The 19405-nt window shown below is 42.4% G+C and overlaps 1 protein-coding gene across 2 annotated transcripts in view; it reads left to right on the top strand.

Moving 5' to 3' along the window:
- Positions 1–19405, top strand: part of LOC149341714 (integrin alpha-9-like) — a 61598-nt gene that overhangs the window by 27383 nt on the left and 14810 nt on the right. For both annotated transcript variants that reach the window (XM_089543877.1, XM_089543876.1), the window contains exons 2-16: positions 3416–3546; positions 6689–6798; positions 7582–7705; positions 8090–8178; positions 10394–10439; positions 10959–11066; positions 11177–11268; positions 12482–12553; positions 12682–12828; positions 13924–14029; positions 15449–15540; positions 15664–15754; positions 15913–15958; positions 16117–16274; positions 18593–18747. In XM_089543877.1, coding sequence (XP_089400003.1) covers positions 3416–3546; positions 6689–6798; positions 7582–7705; positions 8090–8178; positions 10394–10439; positions 10959–11066; positions 11177–11268; positions 12482–12553; positions 12682–12828; positions 13924–14029; positions 15449–15540; positions 15664–15754; positions 15913–15958; positions 16117–16274; positions 18593–18747 — 1567 coding nt within the window. The remainder of the gene's footprint in view (positions 1–3415; positions 3547–6688; positions 6799–7581; positions 7706–8089; positions 8179–10393; positions 10440–10958; positions 11067–11176; positions 11269–12481; positions 12554–12681; positions 12829–13923; positions 14030–15448; positions 15541–15663; positions 15755–15912; positions 15959–16116; positions 16275–18592; positions 18748–19405) is intronic.

The raw sequence follows: 19405 nt of genomic DNA, 5'->3' as shown, positions 1-19405 counted from the left end.
TTTCGGAGTCGCACTATTTACGAGGCTGCTGGCGTCGCCACGTTAAGGGCCAGATCCACACATCCGTTGGGTAACTTACGTCATAAGTGTAGTCCGTGACGTCCAGACACTCGATAGAGGATCAAGTCAACCTGTAAGAGTCGTTATAGCGGCGTCGTTGTGCAACCGCGAAATGCACGGTACTCTTTTGTAGTCCGACTCCGTGTAATTAATTTCGAAGCGTATTTTTGTCTTCGAACGATGCACAAGACGTTAGCATGAATCACCTCGTTAAATTTTCCTTCGCTGACGACTGAACTTATAACTGAATTTTTATACCATACCGTTCGCCGAGGACGTAATAAACTATAATTTAAATTTTATACCATACAGTTTCGATTTCGGTTTCAGCAGTCGAAAGATGGCTGTGACGTCACAAGTGAACGCCAATCACGGGGGTCATACAAAAACTGCAGTTTACTAGCTCTTTGTTCACGTGCTACCATTTCGGCTTCAGAAGAAGTTTTGCGTAAAAAGTTTTAATCAATGAACAGAACCAAGCAGTGGTTAAATTGCAGCTTTTGTTTACCTCACGTGATCTCATACAAAACGCAAGTGAAACTACACAGAAAAAAAAAAATCAGTAATAAATTATATAATGAGCGCTGCCGAATTTCACGTGCTAATCCGTGTTTACTAATGTTTGCGTCACACCCCCGTCACACCGGCTAGTCGCATGATCGATATCCATCGATTCATAACGGTGCGGGACTAGGGAGTCCCAGACTACCGTAGGAAATCGAAACTGGACCGTAGCTCGTCTGTGCCCTTCGACTGGAGAAACGGAGATCGTGACACATCTCGCAAACAGTTTTTAGATTTGACGCACACATACCCACACTCGTCATTGCTACTGTTGCAGTGTGTGAATTTCTGTTCGGCGGCGTAGCTGCGCTAGCGTGTCTGCACTGTTTGCGTGCACTGTTTGCGCGCTGCCCGAAACCCGACACCGGCGGCGCGCCGCGTTCCCCCCCGCCGGCGGGCCCGGAAGCCGCGGTCGGGTGCGAGCGCGCAGATTGCGCTGCTCGTGCGTGACGGGCCGGCTACTGTCGTCGAGGTGGTCTCCGGGCGCTGGCGACAGCGGCGCGGAAGTGCCGATCTCGAATCCTTTTACTATAGTGCCTATACTTTTACTCTGGGGGGTGCACTTGCGGGTATTCTCAAATGGCGCACACGTGGCTAACGTGGCGCGCGGACTTTCTGAGTAAGGAATCCCCCCGCCAGCGCAGTTTCACCTCGGAAATCTCCAATATTCTGGTCTAGTACGGTTAAAGGGCCGCTGAAGACAAGTTGGAATTTGGCCTGTATCGACTGATTACCGCGTTGTAATTCGAAAAATGCTATACTTTCATTGAAAACGAAGGTTTAGCAAAAATTTAAATACAGGCATCGCCACCACCTGCCGCTTTCGCAAGGAAACTCAGTGACATCAAGACCGATATTTGGCTTGGATGTCCGAGGCTAGGCTGCACCAGCATTCACTCGCCAACGGTGATCACGGAGCCCTTTCCGGTTATGACGTCACGAGTTTAGATCTAGTTCTGGTTTTAAATTCAGTTTCCTCAGCAACAAACGCGTCTTTTCTGCTAAACGAACATAGTTAAAAGCCACAAAAATCCACAAAATCGATTTTTAGGAAGAATGAAAATCGCATGGAGTTCTCATGTCCCTTTTAAAAGCATTCTTATCGTGCCGCCTTTTCCGAGGCCATTTGTCGAGACGGAAATAGCTCTCCTGATAAGAAAAATAATTTTGAGACTGGTTGCAGTGCCTGCAACTAGTCTCAACATAGTATTCTTGGCGCACAGTCTTCCGGTGAGCTGTAGGCCCGGTAAGTTATGGGCCCTTTACAGAACTCTCCAGCATCCCCATACAGCGATGGGAATAGTTAGTTGGCCTCCACTTTTCTGGCAAAGGAACATCAAGAAATCCGTTGTTCAAATGGAGCAGCTCTCTCCTTCTCTTCTTCCCCGCCCTACCTACAGCGGTCTTTCCAATTAAGAGGTGCCCATCAATCCGCCCACTGTAAAACTCTGTATATACCGTGCATACCAACCCATACACGCATTCCAGAGATACATTGCTTAACTGAGGCGTGTTTTGTGTGGACATTATGTAGCTCATGCACTCGCTACTTTTTGCTACCACTGCACTGTCATCAACCGATGAAGTGCATGCTCAGCTCTCTATATATATACATGCAGACAGCAAGAAAATTTCAAGTGCACCGCCACGTAGGTTCAGGCATGCGCGCGACATTCAATGAAATGCATGCTCTTACGGCTTGACAGGTAACATTCCTATGCCATAAAAAGAATGCATAGTTATGCAAGTCAAACAGCCGCACATGCCTTGTTTTCTCCTGCGTATCCTTCCTTGTGCAATGACTGATGTGCTCTAACTACTGTCATCGACTTGAGTTTTGCGAGGGTTGAGTTTTCGCGACATTCTCGAATGGTTACAGACCTAGGCTGCCTAGGCTGCGGTTCGCAATAAAAGACTGATTACGTTTGCGTTTGGTGACTGATTATGGTGCCTCTCTCCTCAGCTCTTCCTCTGCTTGCAGGCACTGCCACGGAAGCCCATGTTAGCACTGCAACAGGTGCTGCAGTGCTAAGAGTAGGTGCAACTGCAGCACAGGTGCGGAGAGGGGTTGACTGAAGTTGCGACGCTGCACTTGTCACTCGAGGTTTAGTGTTTGAAATGTTGCGGGTGGCGGCGAAAACGTGCTTACCTTTCATTTTCTCTGTTTGCAAGGACATCACAATGCATACCGATAGACGCGTTTCTATGTGCTCAATGTTCGCATTTCTTGCCAGTTTTTAAATTTCCCACTCATCCACTGCTTTTTTTTTTTTTATAGAATGTGAGGCTACTGTTTTTCTTCTTTTGCTTGCAGGCATAGCCATGTAATTATTTTCAATAAGTAGGTTTTGTATTTGATGTTTTACTGAATTATCTGCCATATGGTACAGAGCTACCTCCACATCAAATAACGAGACGTATCTAGGCAAGTTGGTATAGTGTGCTATCGCAGATTTAAAACAGCTGGAACGATGGGGGCAAAAGATATACGTGTGTGGTATGTGTGTGTGTGTATGTTTGCTTGGCATGGATATATAATCTCTAGATCTGCTTGTTCCAATAAATGCTTGATTAAAGTTGGATGTTGGACTACTTTGTTCATTGGACCGCGGTGTAAGAAGTATATTCTTACACCATGGTTGGACGCTGCACAATAAGAGGCGCACGCGAACTCATTCAGACGTGCCAATCATCCAGTTTTCTGATGCATGCATTCGGTTACTTTCCATGGAAAGTGAAACTCCTTGTGTGTAACTTGCATTGCATAACTCTTTCTTATTTTCTGTCGCAGCGCCCTCGTGTCGGCCATCAAGGGCAACTCAACCACGCTAGGGACATCTGTGCACCAGCCGGGTGCACTGCTCAAGTGCAGACCGCAAGTCGATAAGGATCCTTGCACGGAGGTGCGCGTTGACACCGCGGGTGAGTGGAGGATATATGCGTCGTTGCTTTTGCTGGGGGTGAAGCCTTCTCAGCTGGCTCTCCAGAGTCTGCGGCATTCAGCTTGCATATCTCTGCATCTTTCTGTTGTGGCAGAAGGTAAGCATTGCCTTCTGCCACAGCAGTGAGTTTCTTGGCCGCTCCAGCTGCTGCCATGTGAAGGGTCTTGTGTGCCAGCGCGCACCAGTATGTGAAACTTTCACCGCGGCTGCCACAGTGAACTGGTGTGGGAACACATCTGACCTTCCCGAATAAATATGTAAGCCAAGATCAGCGCGTTTAAATTATTATTATTATTTTTTAATATCTTGCATTGCCATGGGGAGAGCCATTTAAGGAATGCAGAGTACAGCCTTGATTTGGCAGCGGTATCCACCGTTGCTGGTGAACTTGGCAAGACTTTTGTGATTGCTTTATAGTTTATGAAGCTGTCGCATCTAATGTAAGAAATGCCTCGCGTGACGTACCCAGCTATCGCTGGACTAACCGCTGCCATACATCTTTTGTGGTATTTGTGGCAGACCTAACCTTAGAACTTACATACAATTTTTAGCTACACGCATCACACATCACCATCATCCCGGTTCACTTACCCCATACTTTGCTAGAACTGGCACATTTAAATTTTCCTTTTTCCCGCGTAACATAAGCAACTGGAAATCATCGACACAATGACTGTCAGCGCATAGTCATTCTGCATGCTTCCTTTTTAGTTGCTCTTTTTTACTTCTTGCCCTTGAATCTGTTATATCTACATCTCTATTTGTTCTGCTTGGATCTGTAACCTGATCTGCAGTATAAAATGAATAAACAAAAACTGCAATTGTTGCAGCGTGCCAGGCCGCCGGCACTGCAAACACCAGACTTCATAACAAATACAGGATGTTTCAGCGAATGCTGGCAGCAGCATTTAAAATATAGCTCTCTGGTATATGGAGATGATTTCAGTCGAATTTCTTGCAGCCGCCGCGGTGGCTCAGTGGTTATGGTGCTCGGCTGCTGACCCGAAAGACGCGGGTTCGATCCCGGCCACGGCGGTTGAATTTCTTTTGAGGAGAAATTCTGGAGGCCCGTGTACTGTGCGATGTCAGTGCACGTTAAAGAACCCCAGGTGGTCGAAATTTCCGGAGCCCTCCACTACGGCGTCTCTCATAGCCTTAGTTGCTTTGGGACGTTAAACCCCAATAATCCAATAAACCAAACCAAACCTCATAAACCAAACCAAACCAAACCGAATTTCTTGCGGCCAGGCTAGCTGGTGCATTTCGCGGAAAGTGAAGACTGCTTGAATAGGTCGAAGTGCGTGTCTGTGGTGGACCTGTTATCCTCGTCCTATTCGCGCAGTTTAACTTTCCTCGAAGTGATATGCCGATTATGCTCGACGCTGGAGCAAGGAATTCTGGTCATTGCACTGTGTTGAACTGAAACCTCGCGGCTGTGGAACGCACTTGAGGGGCTTTAGGGCACTCGAAACCACACCGTGCATCACATGACCCATGCTATATTTTTTGGGGAAAAGAAATGGAGCAGTAACTGTCTCACTTCATTACTGAGGTTCTTATAAAATAAAATAAATCGAGGGAGGGTAAGAAAAAAAGGGGGTGTTTATGCGGCCCTTCCTGCAGCGTCCATCGTTTCCGTTTTACCTCTTTTGTGTTAATGCACCCTTTGAGCTCCATTAAATAAGAGACCTTGCAACACCTTTCGAGCACATTGTATTGAACTCACTAAATTGCTAGATTGTTTTGTCGTAATCATTGAAGCCGAATAATATACACTTTTACATGCAGCAAAGAACTCACATTCGGAAGTCAGCGATCTCTCTCTTGTGACATTTTCAAACTCGCACCCTCGTTTGTGTCATGAATATCTGCGTATACAATGTAGATTTAGAAATGGCTATTGCTGAGATTCTTTCAGACATCACGCAGCTACCGGGGCCGCGGCCTCTCAGCTGTGTCGCGCTGATGTGTCCCTCCCCTTAGGGGAATATCTGCGCGGGCCGAGAGCCTGGCATTGGAGGCCGGGGGGGGGGGTGGGGGGTGAGAGTGGCCGGCGGAGGTGCGCCGACCTTTAAGCTACTTTGAGCCTGCAAAAATTGATGAGAGGAGAGGGAAAGGTGCCCAGACACTGAAATTCTAATTTTGACAGCGCATTGAGATTGGGCATGATGCGATAGCTTCATGGATTAATGCCCATATTTGCAATCTCTGCCTACCATACACAGATCCCTTGGGGCCCTTCAACCTCTCCTGGTGCAGTGGTGTAGCAGTTAAGCACTTTTGCCACTGCCCTGCGATGACAGTTGCTGCGACTGGTGGGACTTGAGCAACCCAGGTTGCTCGCTCATTCCAGCAACCTCTCGCGACCAGTCATTCATTTGACTGCCACCTGCCATGGTGCGCAGTTTGTCACAATCCTGTGGGCAGGTTGTGATGACGCCACAAAAATGCCACCTGCGTGGCCCACGTACTAGCTTGCTTCCTGGGAATTTTGATGAGGATTTGATCCTGGCCTCAGCGGCCAAATTTAGATGTAGGCGAAATTCTAGAGGCCTGTGTACTGTACGATGTCAATGCACGTTAAAGAACCCCAGGTGGTTGAAATTTCCGGAGCCCTTTACTATGGCGTCCCTCATATCCCGAGTCTCTTTGGGATGTTAAACCCCAATAAACCAAACGTTTTGCGTAGTTGCATAGTTCGAATTGGAAAAGAATCACAATTGCAGTAGATTGGGGAGTGAAAAACCATAGATTCAGAATTTCGAACAGAATTGGAACTGGGATTGAAGAGTGAAAGAAGAATGCTATTGCATTTCTGTCGCATCAATCCAATTTATCGCCCATAAATTTTTTCTTTTGAGTATGATGCCATTATTGCTTGCACTTACCATATCTGTGCTTCAGCATGTTGGTAAGACCAGACTTAGTAACATCTTTATGTGGCCATAGTTTGTGGGTGCGTTTAGTCAGCTCTTAAGTGCTGTGCACTGCTTAAAAGGTCATGCCACATCTGGCAGCTATTTCACAATGATCTGTGGAATCATAGTGCTGATATGTCTTACCTGATTTTAGTGTACGAACCCATCGGTAACCTAATGTATGTGTGACGTCTGTTTCTATAGGCAGGGGTGTTACTGAGAATGAGGATGGCGATGAATATGAAGACTTGCTGGACAACATGCATCTTGGGATGTCATTGGCTGTTCAGCCTGGTCCTGATGGCAGGGTCATTGTGAGTTTCACTTAAGTGCTTTTGATGTATTTAGCATTATTCATTGTTAAGCATGAAGCTTCTCGTGAGCTGTTTTAACCTTTCTATTAGCACTATAGGTTAGTTTTTTATGTGCATTCTTTTAATGAAACAGGTGTGCAAGCTTCCAAAATTTAAAGTAGTCATTTGAGCTGCGAGTTTAAAATGAACAAATTACTGTATTAAGCAGAGAGAGCCTTGGCATCTTATGTTATTAGTTTAGTTGAAATTCTAAATTACTTTTTTGTATTAATTTCATTTCTGCTGTAATTCTTTATACAAGACACCATTGAAAGCTGTGTTCATCCTGTTTGTTTTATAGCAAAATGAAAGTGGTCAAATTTATCTATATGCAATAAAGCATGGTACAGCATGTCTGTACCACTCTTTTTCATGCAAAACCTAAGCATCCTCTTTTGTGCTGCAAGCAATGCTGAATCAGAATCCAGATTACTTTGTGCATGCAACTGTTACTTTCATAATGCCCTAACAATGACTTAGGCTCTTTTTGACTATGTGGTAGTTTTGTAGCTGCATATTATGAACTTCGCAGCATGCATCTGCTTACCGCTAACAGTGGCATGCTCTTCGCCTTCTCTTAAAAAAATTTAAAGTTGTGTTTTTTACATTGCACGCTGTTATATGGCCCGATTTTTTTCACTTTTTGCAGGAATGCTAATTTTTAGGCTTAATGCAAAACTCGTTTTCTTTTTCACGCAAGGCAGTTGAAATTTCATTGTTACAGTAGTAGTTGTTCTTCTGTAGGTATGTGCACCAAAGTGGAAGAACCAGCTGTATAAAAGTACAATGTACATGCTCAATGGAATCTGCTACGTTCTCAACCATAATCTGGATTCGGCTGATGCACTGCGCCCCCTTATACGAAAAGGTAAGTCGGATTGTGATCCTTGCTGTTTTCTAGTGTGAGAAGGTGGCTCTGTGGTGTTCACTCTGGATGCATAGAAAAAGTTGGGAACAGGTAGAAATGCAAGAGGTTGTTGGCAAAACACGCAGCTTTACATGCTCTAAATTTTCTGCTGTGCCTGTGCATGTGTGTCCCAGACATAATAGCTGGTATAAAAGCTAACGTTTCTCGGCAGTAGAGCAGGAAAATGAAATAAATGCAACTAAATGCAAAAAGTGTGTCAGTTTCACATTTGACTGCCTATAAAGTTTATTTTCTGTATTTCTAAACAGCTAGTATACAGCATCATTTCCACATAGCATTTACCGATTTGCTCCACATTAAGGTTGTTTTAAATTGCTTTTGCAGATTTTCAAGTGATACCGCCGTATTCTCAGCACCCAGATAGCTACAACCAAGCAGTGGCCGAGTTTGGTTTTTCAGCTTGCATCTCCGACGTAAGTACATTTCAGAGTACAGCGGCGACAGGCACAGAAATGAAATGTTTGCCTGTGCTAGCACCTCTCAAGCCCAGTTATGATAAACACTTGCTTTGTACGATAGAAGGCGATGTGACTGTCACAAAGCGCGTGAGGGCTATGGCGTAGTCTCAGAACGGATCGCCACACACCAGAAACACTGGATGATCATGCCGGTGCCACAATCTTGCATATGCCAGTAGCTGGGATATGATGTGTGGTTTTCCTCACAGGCATACATGAGCATCGAAATTGCTTTCGCTTTTCGTACAAGTACCATAGGAAGGATGTGGCTTGCATGAAGGAAAAAAATGAAAGACAATGTGAACGAAACTACTCGAGCGCAATATCACCTCGGCTATCACGAGTTTCAGATATGTCATCGAGGGTTGGTCGCCACCGAGGACAAATTGAAATTGGCCTCTAAAGACCCTATAGTTCCTTCTCAGATTTTGCAGCAGACCGGAGCTTGGCTGGCAACTCTGTATCTCGATAGGGGCAAGCATTCTCTTCCTTGTAAAATAGACGCTGCTCTCAAAAGGGGAGCTCGTGTGGCCGTGACACGATGTGATGCATTCGACTGCCATGTAGTTGGGGTGCCATCCTGCATAGGCACATCGTGCAATTGACGTAACATGAATAAGAGTGCTACTTTCACTGAAAACTGAACTTCTATGAGCTAGAAAACAGCAAAATGAAGTGCAAGGGTTGCCACCACCAGCAATTTTGGAAAGCCAGCTACGGTAACAGTGTATAACTGCAGTGTGTATTTGCAACCATTTGGTAGCTCCAGTTATAACATCCAGTTTGCATGCTTCTGGCATTCCAGCTGGACCTTCCAATTTTCTCACTTGCAATGCTAAGACATTCCGATTGAACTTGGTACTTCCAGTTGGTTCCAGATACACAATAGTGAATTTTCCTTTTGAGAAGCCCATTTGGAGCCTAGTGTTTTTTTGTTTTAGTTTTTGACTGGGGCACCATTTGGAATCTTGAAAACCAGTTAGAATTTTAAGAACTAATCTGACTAAGAGAGGTGATACCTAATAGAATCTTAAAGGAGTATAGACACCTAACTTTTGACTGTGTGTTTTCTTCTTTGTAATGAGGTGTCGGGCATTATTATACATGGATTACCACGTGGTATTCTCATATGACTGCTGAATAATTTATAATCGAATTTCTTTCTCGTGCTGTTTCGATGAACAATAAACTGTGATATAATCGCTGGTTCATCATTTTAATTCATTTCAGTGCTGAAGGCAGCCTTCCCCAAAGGCCAGAATGACAATGAATGTAGAAGCACCGATTATATTGCAGTTTTTCATTCCTAATGTGACCAATAACCTCTCTTTGACGTTAAGTCATCGTTCGGCTGTTGAAACCTAATCCGAAACAACATGACAGAAAAATTCGATTATAATTTATTTAGTGGTCGTAGGCGAACACCACATGGTGATTCATGCATAGTAGTGTCTTCTGCATCATAGTAGAGAAGAAAATGTGCCACAAAAATTAGGTGTCTATACTTCTTTAAGAACCATGTCCAATTTGCAAAACCAGTTCAATACTCTAATTGAACAAACCAATTAGATCGCTGCATCCTTTTGAGTTCATTTGAATTCTGTTTTCCGTCTAATTTGGTCCACTTGGTTCCAGTTGGATTTAGTTGAAATTGGTATTTGAACCCAATGGTTCTTTTTCTTTTTATAAGATCTGATCACTTGGCATGTTAGAACACATACCTTAGGGTGTAGATTAGCTTGTTGGTCGCAGTGCGTGGGCTGTTTCCATTGTTTGCTAGCTGAGGCAGAAATGGTCATAGATGTGAAGACGTGCCAGCCAGTGCCAGAACTTTGGTGGCCGATGGGGACTTATGCGTACCACATAGACAGCAGACCACAAAAGTTGGCCTCAAGGCAGTCAGTTATGTCCAGTCCATTTACTGCAAGCATTAGGACATAACAAACAAATGGCATGTGAAGGTCATGTTCATTATAAGTGGGCTTGTTTAATCTGATAAACTACAAGTAATATTTCTGAAGTGCTGCCTGATATATTAAACACTCATTCTCTTTGCTTAATGCCCATGTTTAAATTCATGCCTGCCAAAAATAAATTGAACACTGAGAGCTGTAAAAAACTTGTTGGGGAGCATAATGCAATGTTCATTTGTCTGCTTTTGCTTTTGTAGGACAACCAACTTCTTGTGGGCACTCCAGGAGCAGTTGACTGGACAGGTAATGTTCTCACATGACCCTGGTCCATAACATTTTGCGTGTCTATAGATTCTAGCATGGTTCACTCAAGGATCCAGTTTTTTTTGCTGACATACTTTGTTTCAGAGTAAGAATTAATTTCTTGTGTGAAATTACTTGTAGCATGTTTTACCATATTTGTAAGTGTTCTGTTCGTAACTGTATCCTTGCTGGCTGCAACCTTTTGAGGGCGTGCCAATTTCACACAGAAACCAGTACTTGCCTATAGTCTGGTGGAACACAACCATTCACTCTTTTTTTTCTTATGAGCAACAATGAATCTAAATATGTTCCTTGTCCTAGATATGTAGATTTCTCCTATAATGTTTTCATGCAGCTTTATATGGAGTGTAAGTGTCAATTAGGTTTCTAAATTCTCATAAGTTACATTTTAGCATGTGTGCAGTGCTCTTGATGCTGGTAATTGTGAATGTAATCATAGCTTTACATCACACCTCTTGATGGTTGTCAAATATTTTGCCTTTTTTTTGCAATTTACAGGTTCATTGATTAAATACAGCATACCTGATGAACCTAGTGAACGCCTGATTCTCAGGTTTCGTGGCCTTTTGGATGGCAGCAAAATTCGGGAAATTCAACAGTATATTGGTGAGTTGTTCCACTGGAAATGGTGAGCGAGGCTCAAAATGCTGCAGTTCCTTACTTACAACTCACAAGTGCTACATCAGGTTGCTTACACCTTGTTCCGGTTGCAACAGGTTACAGTGTGACATCTGGGCACTTCTTTGAAAGCATGGGGCCTTCCTTGGTTGCTGGTGCTCCCAGAGAGACTGAGGACCGCAAGGGAGCTGTGAGTATTGCTTATCACTGAGGATAATGAACAGCAGTATGCACAGAGCACAAACTAACAACTGTTTGCTATATCGGGAAATATCTCTTTTAAACATAGCATGAAAAGACCCCACATTGAGAAAATATGGATAGCGATGATAGCCAGAAAGATGCAAAAAATGAGCACAAAACAAATAGAAACACAGGAAAAAGAGGAAAACAAAAAAAATCTTGTATCTGAGAAAAGGAAATGTGTCGCTTAAATTGTTCTGATGTGATATTTGCTCAGGTGCTTGCTCAGAGAAATGCTTTAGCACATCTGGGTGTTGCTTGAATATGCGTTATGTTGCACAAGCTAAGTTGCAAAGTGTCTGCGCCTATTGTTCTGATATATATCTTTCCTACCTGCTGGGTGCAGATGGCTTTATTCATTTCCTTAAAAAAAAAAAAATGGCTATGAGGAGAGGAAAAGAAAGCATAGCAACTATCTCACTCGGGGTGGGCACCTGAACTGTGCCTGGAGTGAATGGATGGAAGAGAGGGGGAAGGAGGAGGAGGAGGAAGGGGGGAGGGAACGACCACCTGGGGTTCTATTCTGTTCCCTAATATTGTAGAGCACAAAAGCGTTTTTTGCATTTCACCTAGAGTTTTACTTGAAATGTATAGAAGTGGAATGAAAGAGTCCAGGGCTTAGCAGTCATTAATATATTTCAGAAAGCAGGGATAAATTTGCGGTGTTTTGAGCAATAGGTCATGTGAAGTGTGCCTTTTTTAGAATAAGCTAAATGCAATAATTGTGGACTGCCCTGTTTAATAAATGTTAAATAAATGTTAAATGTTGGGGACTGAATCCCCAACCTCAGCATCTCATGTGCTGGGCTGCACTAATTTGGGTATAGTGATGGCTTTCCTCCCTTTTATTGTAATCGTTACTAATGCATAAGTGTATGCGGTGTCAGCTTGACACCCCTAATAACCATTGTCACTCACGTCAGTTGTGACAAGTGTAACAGATCTCATCACTAATATGCAGGAATTAACCATTTGTAATTGGAAGTTACTGAATGCAAGTATCAAAGATGTATGAGAGGGTACAAAAAAGAAATCTGGTCATTTAATTTGCTGTATTCTGTATTCTCTTCAGTATTGAAATGTATTAGATCTGTACTACAACTTGTTTATTTATTTTCAGTGGCCAAATTGTGTGTTGTATTTTGACCTTTTCATTTTAGGTGTATTTCTTCAGCCAAGAAACACCTAATTCAAGCAATCTTGTAGTGCGAATGAAGAAAGAAGGTGAACAGGTCAGTCTTGATTGTTATGCATGCATTTGGTAACATTGTGATCATATTTAAATTGCATATGAACCTCTTCTCGTTACATGATGTATGAAGGAGCTAAAAACGTCTTCAACTCAGTATTTTTGTTTCAGATGGGCTCGTACTTTGGTGCAACAGTGTTGGCTGTGGATCTGAACAATGACAGCCTTTCGGATTTGATTGTTGGTGCTCCTTTCTTCTCTGTTCGGGGCACTACTGGTGACGAGGGAAAGGTGTATGTCTACCTCAGTAATGGAGCTGTAAGTAATTCTTAAGACTAAGTTTGGTGTGTTGATAGTATTTTTGGGTGTGGATTCCAGAGGCTAAGATACACTGCCATTCAGTTTGAAACGGTGATCGTGGAGTCCTTTCTGTTGTAGATGTTGCAAGTTTGAATCGAATGACATGAAAATTTCTGAGGTATAGATGCCTCTGTTGCTGCTGGGCAAACACCCACATGGCTAGAAAGAGTCACATCCGCCGCTGCGGTGGCTCAGCTGTTATGGTGCTCGGCTGCTGGCCCAAAAGACGCGGGTTCGATCCCGGCCGCGGCGGCTAGAATTTCTTTGGAGGAGAAATTCTAGAGGCCTGTGTACTGTGCGATGTCAGTGCACGTTAAAGAACCCCAGGTGGTCGTAATTTCTGGAGCCCTCCACTACGGCGTCTCTCATAGCCTTAGTCGCTTTGGGACGTTAAACCCCATAAACTAAACTAAACTAGAAAGAGTCACAGAACTGATTTTTACTGAGGAGGAAATTTAAGGCAGTGGAATATGGAGCTTGAAAATATGTTTACAGGAACCCTCTTTTTCTTTTGTCCTTTGTGCTGAAAAAGTGTCGCTGTGTTTTTTGAAGTGTTGTCTAATCCTAGGGGCTTTTGCATAAGAGACATAATCCTTTTCTTGTATTGCTTTTGCTTATCAGCCCCACTTATTTAACTGTGAAGGAATCTCAAGCCTTCAGTAAAGTATTATTGTTGCACACAGCAATCAGTGGCCAGGACCATAAAGTGCATTGCAACCAGATTTCGCTGCACATGGATGGTCTTGCTCTCTAAGAATTAGAGCTGGTCTATGTTGTGGACACATAAGTGATAGTTTTATTTCTTTGATATGTGCTTTTGCTTTGAACTGCAGCATAAAAATATTAAAAAATAATTCTTGCTTTTTGAATACAAAGCATGACTTCAGTATAAGAAATTTCCTTTTGATTAGTAGCTTATGTTTGCTTGTGGTTTTTTCTTGTTAATTAACTGCACAGTAGCTTTCGTGTTTGGATGCTTACATTTTAGTAATACTGTGTGAGGTACAGTCCCAAATGATCATGGCTGACTGCACTGACTTCACACTGTCACAGAGCCTGTCACTACAATTTGGCCGTATCATGGGCTCGTCCATACCTGGAGCACGATTTGGAACCACTATTGTCAACATTGGCGATATCAACCTGGATGGATACCCAGGTAAGAAAGCCTGAGCACAGTATAGCAGTCTAATAAAATTATAATGCTGCAGTTAAAACCACTTCAAAGTTATCAGCTTATTTGATCAGAAGTGGCAGCACAATTGTGATTGTATGTTAAAGCAAAGTTTAGAGTGGCATTACAAACATACTAAATAAAGCCAGAGTGAATCGTAGTTTTTATGTATTCCAACATCAAATCTGGCCTTGACAGTGCACAACATGCAGATTGTTTGGCAAGCCTGAAAGTGGCAGAAACATCAGAAGACATCAGTTTGTAAATTCTAAATATTTTCCTGCATTTAACAGAAGTCCCGTTTCTACAAGGGGCGTTTAATAATTTTTTAGCCTAATTACAATGCAACAGACTGACAATGCTGCAGTTGTATTTATTTATTTTATTTATTTTCAAACAGTGCAGGCAGCAGCACTGCCCAAGAGGGTTACATGGGTTGCTGTTACAATTTCGTAAACATTTTCACATCTGATAATTCGGCAATCAATGCTGGTAAACAGTTCCATTGCTGCGTTGTAAGGGGAAAATACGAATTCTGATAGAGATTGACCCTGGCGAAATAAGGGCGCATCACCTTGGAGTGGTTTAGTCGACTTAATCTATGGGGTTTAATCGACTTGGTTGTTACACCATTCTAGTTAATCATCGTGTGTCTCCTATCTTTTGATCTCATATCAGACCACACCGAGTGTTGCCAGGTGGTAGTAGCCAGCTGGCATTAATTGCAAGCAATATGACGTGATTGAATTTTTGATAAAAGATGGAGCTATGGCAACAAGCTTCTGTGTGTGTGTGGTGGATATGTACAAGGGCAGTACACCATCATATGCAACTGTCGGAATGTGTCTGTGTTAGCCCTTTTGAAGAAAAAAAGAAATAACTACTACCGCATTATGATAACTAATGTACCCACACTCAAGTCAAAATTTTATCAGCACTGCAAAATTTGGAGAAATTGGCATGTCGGCAATGAGCAAAAAATGAACATTTGGTTCATTTTATGCATGTCCACATTCTTTGAAAGAGCAGTAGGAAGATCTCGAACGAACTCGAAGGCCCAGAGACAGTAAATAGTCTTCCTATCTTGCCTGCAACATTTGTCAAAAAATGAGGAATCCACTACGGCCATGTGCTGGTTCTATTGCATAAAGCCATCAAAGGGACACAAAAGCTGAGAACAAATGTTTTTCTGCTTTGTATATGTTGAGCTGTGTGTTCCAACTCTACTGAGAAAGGAATTATTGGTGTTAATTTAAGTTGGCAATAGATAATCCAAGAAGTTGCTCTGGCTGAAAGTTGTGTAGCAGCTGGAATTGCTTTGAACAATGTACACCTTACCTTTTTAGTTAGGGCTTCCGTAGTTCAGTGGCATCCTCTGACCATGAATGGCATTGATGATTTCAGATGTTGCTATTGGAGCCCCTTATGAACACGGCTATGGTGCAGTGTACATATATAATGGTGGGAAGGAAGGTCTCAAAACTGCATTCAGCCAGGTGAGGCAATGCACCTTTGCTGATCTGTAGCTTTTGGTAATCTTAAGTACTTTTGCAACTGAATGGTCATATTGATAACAAATAAAATGTAACTCTAACTGAAGGATGTGCTCTTTTTGTTAGCGTATTCAAGCCAGGTATCAGCCCTTGCAACCGCAAGGTTTTGGCATCAGCATATCCCAGGCAATGGACATTGATGAGAATCAGTATCCAGGTAAGCAGAACTTAACTGCGGGTGTAATTTGTGTGGTCTTGTAAGCCTGTGATGGGATTAAATGAAAAGCAAAATGTTTGAATGAGTGCACATCAATAATGCGGCTCATGCCAAAAAATGTGCACATGTTTGAGAGTTGTGACTCATCTCTGTTTCAGACATTGTTATAGGAGCCTATGAGTCGGACTCAGCTTACCTTTTCAGGTACGCTGTTCTTATATTTCCTTTGTAATTTAGCAGCTCAAAATTACATTGATGAGGAAATGTCCAGAAAGTCATGCGACCACAGCAGTATTGAATTGTTTCTTCACAACTTCCGCGAATATTTGAGAATGCACTGAATATAAGTTCTGCCCTTTCAGAGCTTCTCCTATTGCGTATGCAAAGGGCTGGATTGAGATTCCAACGCAGCACATGTCGACCAAAACACCAAACTGCAATAGAAACAATGTCTCATATTACTGCTTTGAAGTGAAGGCGTGCATCTTCTTCGATGGAAAGTTCATCCCCAGTCAACTAGGTTGGTTTTTCTTGCACCCTTCATTTTGGTTTACTAGCTTAGGTGTTGTGTTTTGTCAGTAGCTGTCCTATAGTTTTTCAACTGCATAACTTGAAAGGAAACATTTCAGAATGGTAAAAAAGTCTAGTAGTCAAGTATAACATAGACAACAGTTGTATGAAAAATATCTCTGCTGCAAGGTAAATTAAGATAGTCATGGCAGTAAGTGCGCAATTAAAATTGCTTTGTCTCTTGAAAAGTTGCTGTGTTTACTCACATAATTAATGCACTTTTTCCCAGAAAATCACTGAAAATTTGGGGATTGCGTTTATCATGTGGGGTAAAATGTTCAGAAAAAAGTTGAAGTGGAAGAAATGGGACAAAGGTGGGGTGGTAGAATACATACTTCATCTGCGAATACTTCATGTTCAAAATAAGACAAAATACACTCTCAGCACTCTTCCTGCACTATAAAGTTTAGTTAATGGGGTTTAACACCCCTAAGCGACTCAGGCTGTGAGAGACGCCGCAGTGAAGGGCTCCGGAAATTTCGACCACCTGGGGATCTTTAACATACACTGACATCATAAAGTAGATGGGCCTCTAGCATTTCGCTTCGATCAAAATGTGATTGCCGCAGCTGGGATTGAACCCACGTCTTTTGGGTTAGCAGCCGAATGCCATAATCTCTGAGCCATCATGGTGGCTGCACTATGAAACTTAGGCAACAATTTGTATCTTAAAATCACTCGAATAATTCGCATAGAGGCCCATAATGCTGTCTAAGGAGAGAATGATAGGTCACTTTAGCTCAAATCCTGGCATTCAGTGCAAAGCCCCACTGCAGCATGTTTCTACAATCCTTAAGGAGAGTGCGGCTTTCAAATCATTCAAATCTAGAATAAAGTGGAATTTGAGAAAACACCAGATTTCTAACTGTATCGCAAAAGATAGTCCCTGAAAGCAGCCCAGAAGGGACATTAAAAAATGTTTTGTGCTTTAGCAAAGTGGAGTGTTGGGCCAGTTGGTGATTCATGATTTGCCGACAAACGAGGACAAGAGAGGGACACAGGTCTGTGTTCCCCTCTTGTCCTCGTCTCTCTCGCGCTAAGCCAACCTGCAAATCATGTTTCTGTGCTCGTAGGTAGCAAAAAAGTGGCTGAGATCTCAGTGAAAATACCAGTTTTCTCGAGTGTTTTTTGACCTGACTGGACTGCTTGCAGAAAGCATAGCATGTCAATGGCTTCATGGATTTTCATGTGGTTTGTTGCATTGTGTCCCTTGATGAATTTTTTATGCAGTGGCGTTCCTATATTTCTCAGTTACTTCCTCGTTTTCTCCCTTTGTCACTAATTCGACATGACGGTAATAACTGCATTATGCAAGCATGGATATAATGTCTTGTGTAGAAAACACTCGGGTCGATAAAAATATTTGGATAGTGTCACTGCATGAAAATTCCTTTGGCTGAAATTTAAGAGTGACTTTGGGCTCCCAGCACTTTTTGTTGTCATGCCAGGGTTTCTGGAAGTTTGGCATAGCAATAAGCAGAAAAATTTATGTCAAAACTACTAAAGGAGCAAATTGTTCACTTAGTGCACTTTCCTATAAGCATGCCAAATTTCGTTGCTCTATGTCAAAAAAAAAAAAAAAAAGATTTCAGCTCCGAAAGCTGCGTCCCCCCTTTAAATGGCAGATCTAACGAGAAATCCTTTGTGACGAGCCGTGGTTTCTTTTAGCTCTCAGATTCCTCACCGAACATTTTTATTAGCTGTTCATTTTGTGGGGTCAGTTATAGATTGTTACGGTCTTAGAATTTGATAGTGGGCTCATTATATTATTGCAAAGTTATTTTGGCGTTCAAAAAAGGGCACCTCTTAGAATTCACGATCATCATCAGAAAGACTGCATGCCAAAAGAATAGGGTGCATTCACTGCGCGAGGGAAAAAAAATTGCAGTTTTTGACAGCCAAAGTATGGGGTGTGTTCACTACGTGAGCGTGTTTATTATGTGAGTAAATACTGGAAATCTTTTAAGCATTATAACGTAAAACTGATCACACCATGACAGTAACAAATGTAAGGATTTCTGGGGTCAGTCAGAGTTTACTACTGTCCATTTGACATGATGACTGGCACAAATGTAACTGCGACTGACTTGCTCTTGGTGTCCATACCAGTGTTTAAACTTGCACCTCCCATTTACAAGCACGTTGTCTTTGTGAATTAATAGATTCATTCACATGTTCATTTTTGTGGCTTTGTGTTGGCTAAATATATGCAGCTTTTGTCATATACTCTGCTGAAGAACGAGCAATCACACTGAATTTTATATGCAGCATTCGCCTACACCCTGGCAATTGACACCAAGAAAACGGAGTCACATAGAGGTGGCTTTGAGCGACCTAATGGAGTATTGGCCACGAGTGTCAGATCGGAAAGAATCCTTGAGAGGGGTATGGAAAACTGCTTCTCAGAGATGGCTCTGATTGATGTAAGTGTTGATATTGCCATACCATAGTTATTTTACAGCTCGTGCAGTCTTCACTGGTTAAGATACCTGACCATTATGCCAATTGATTATGACCGCCAAGTTTTTCATTTACATATTGATGGTTATCACTATAGCATGCACTATCATTAAATTTCCAGGCTTCAGTATATATTTGTGGGTGAATTTTTATGCTGCGCACCGGGTATCCTATGCTTGATGTATATTAACCTTAGTACTGCATGCTTTTTATGTTGCCGCCACTACCAGTGTGTTACATTTAGTGTTCTGTCTACTAGTAACACAAACTGTGCAGCATGTCTTGGTCCTTTTAGTTTGTTCTAAATGCTTCAATTTTTGGTGCTTTTCATGTTGTCAGTAATAGTATACATAGTGTCTTATTCTCTCCTTGTCACCATTTCTGCACTTTTTCCCTTTCCACCCCTTTCTGTAGCAGGCAGGTATTGTGCCTCTTTTGCTGTCCATTGCCAGCCTGCTCCTTCCCTAATTCCTGTTTCTTAATTTATATAGTCTTGCCAAATACTATATCTGCTTGCATAATGAACTCACTTTTTCCCCCAAGAAACCTCTGAAAGTTTGGGGGATGTGTCCATACAGAATATTCCTAAAAAATTTTTAAGTGGTAAAAAATGAGACAAAA

This window comes from Amblyomma mixtum, chromosome 5 (assembly GCF_055824585.1).
Source record: "Amblyomma mixtum isolate Tamu chromosome 5, ASM5582458v1, whole genome shotgun sequence".
NCBI classification, from domain to species: domain Eukaryota; kingdom Metazoa; phylum Arthropoda; class Arachnida; order Ixodida; family Ixodidae; genus Amblyomma; species Amblyomma mixtum.
The sequence above is the reverse complement of the archived record's forward strand: the minus strand, read 5'-3'. Positions and strand labels throughout refer to the sequence as shown.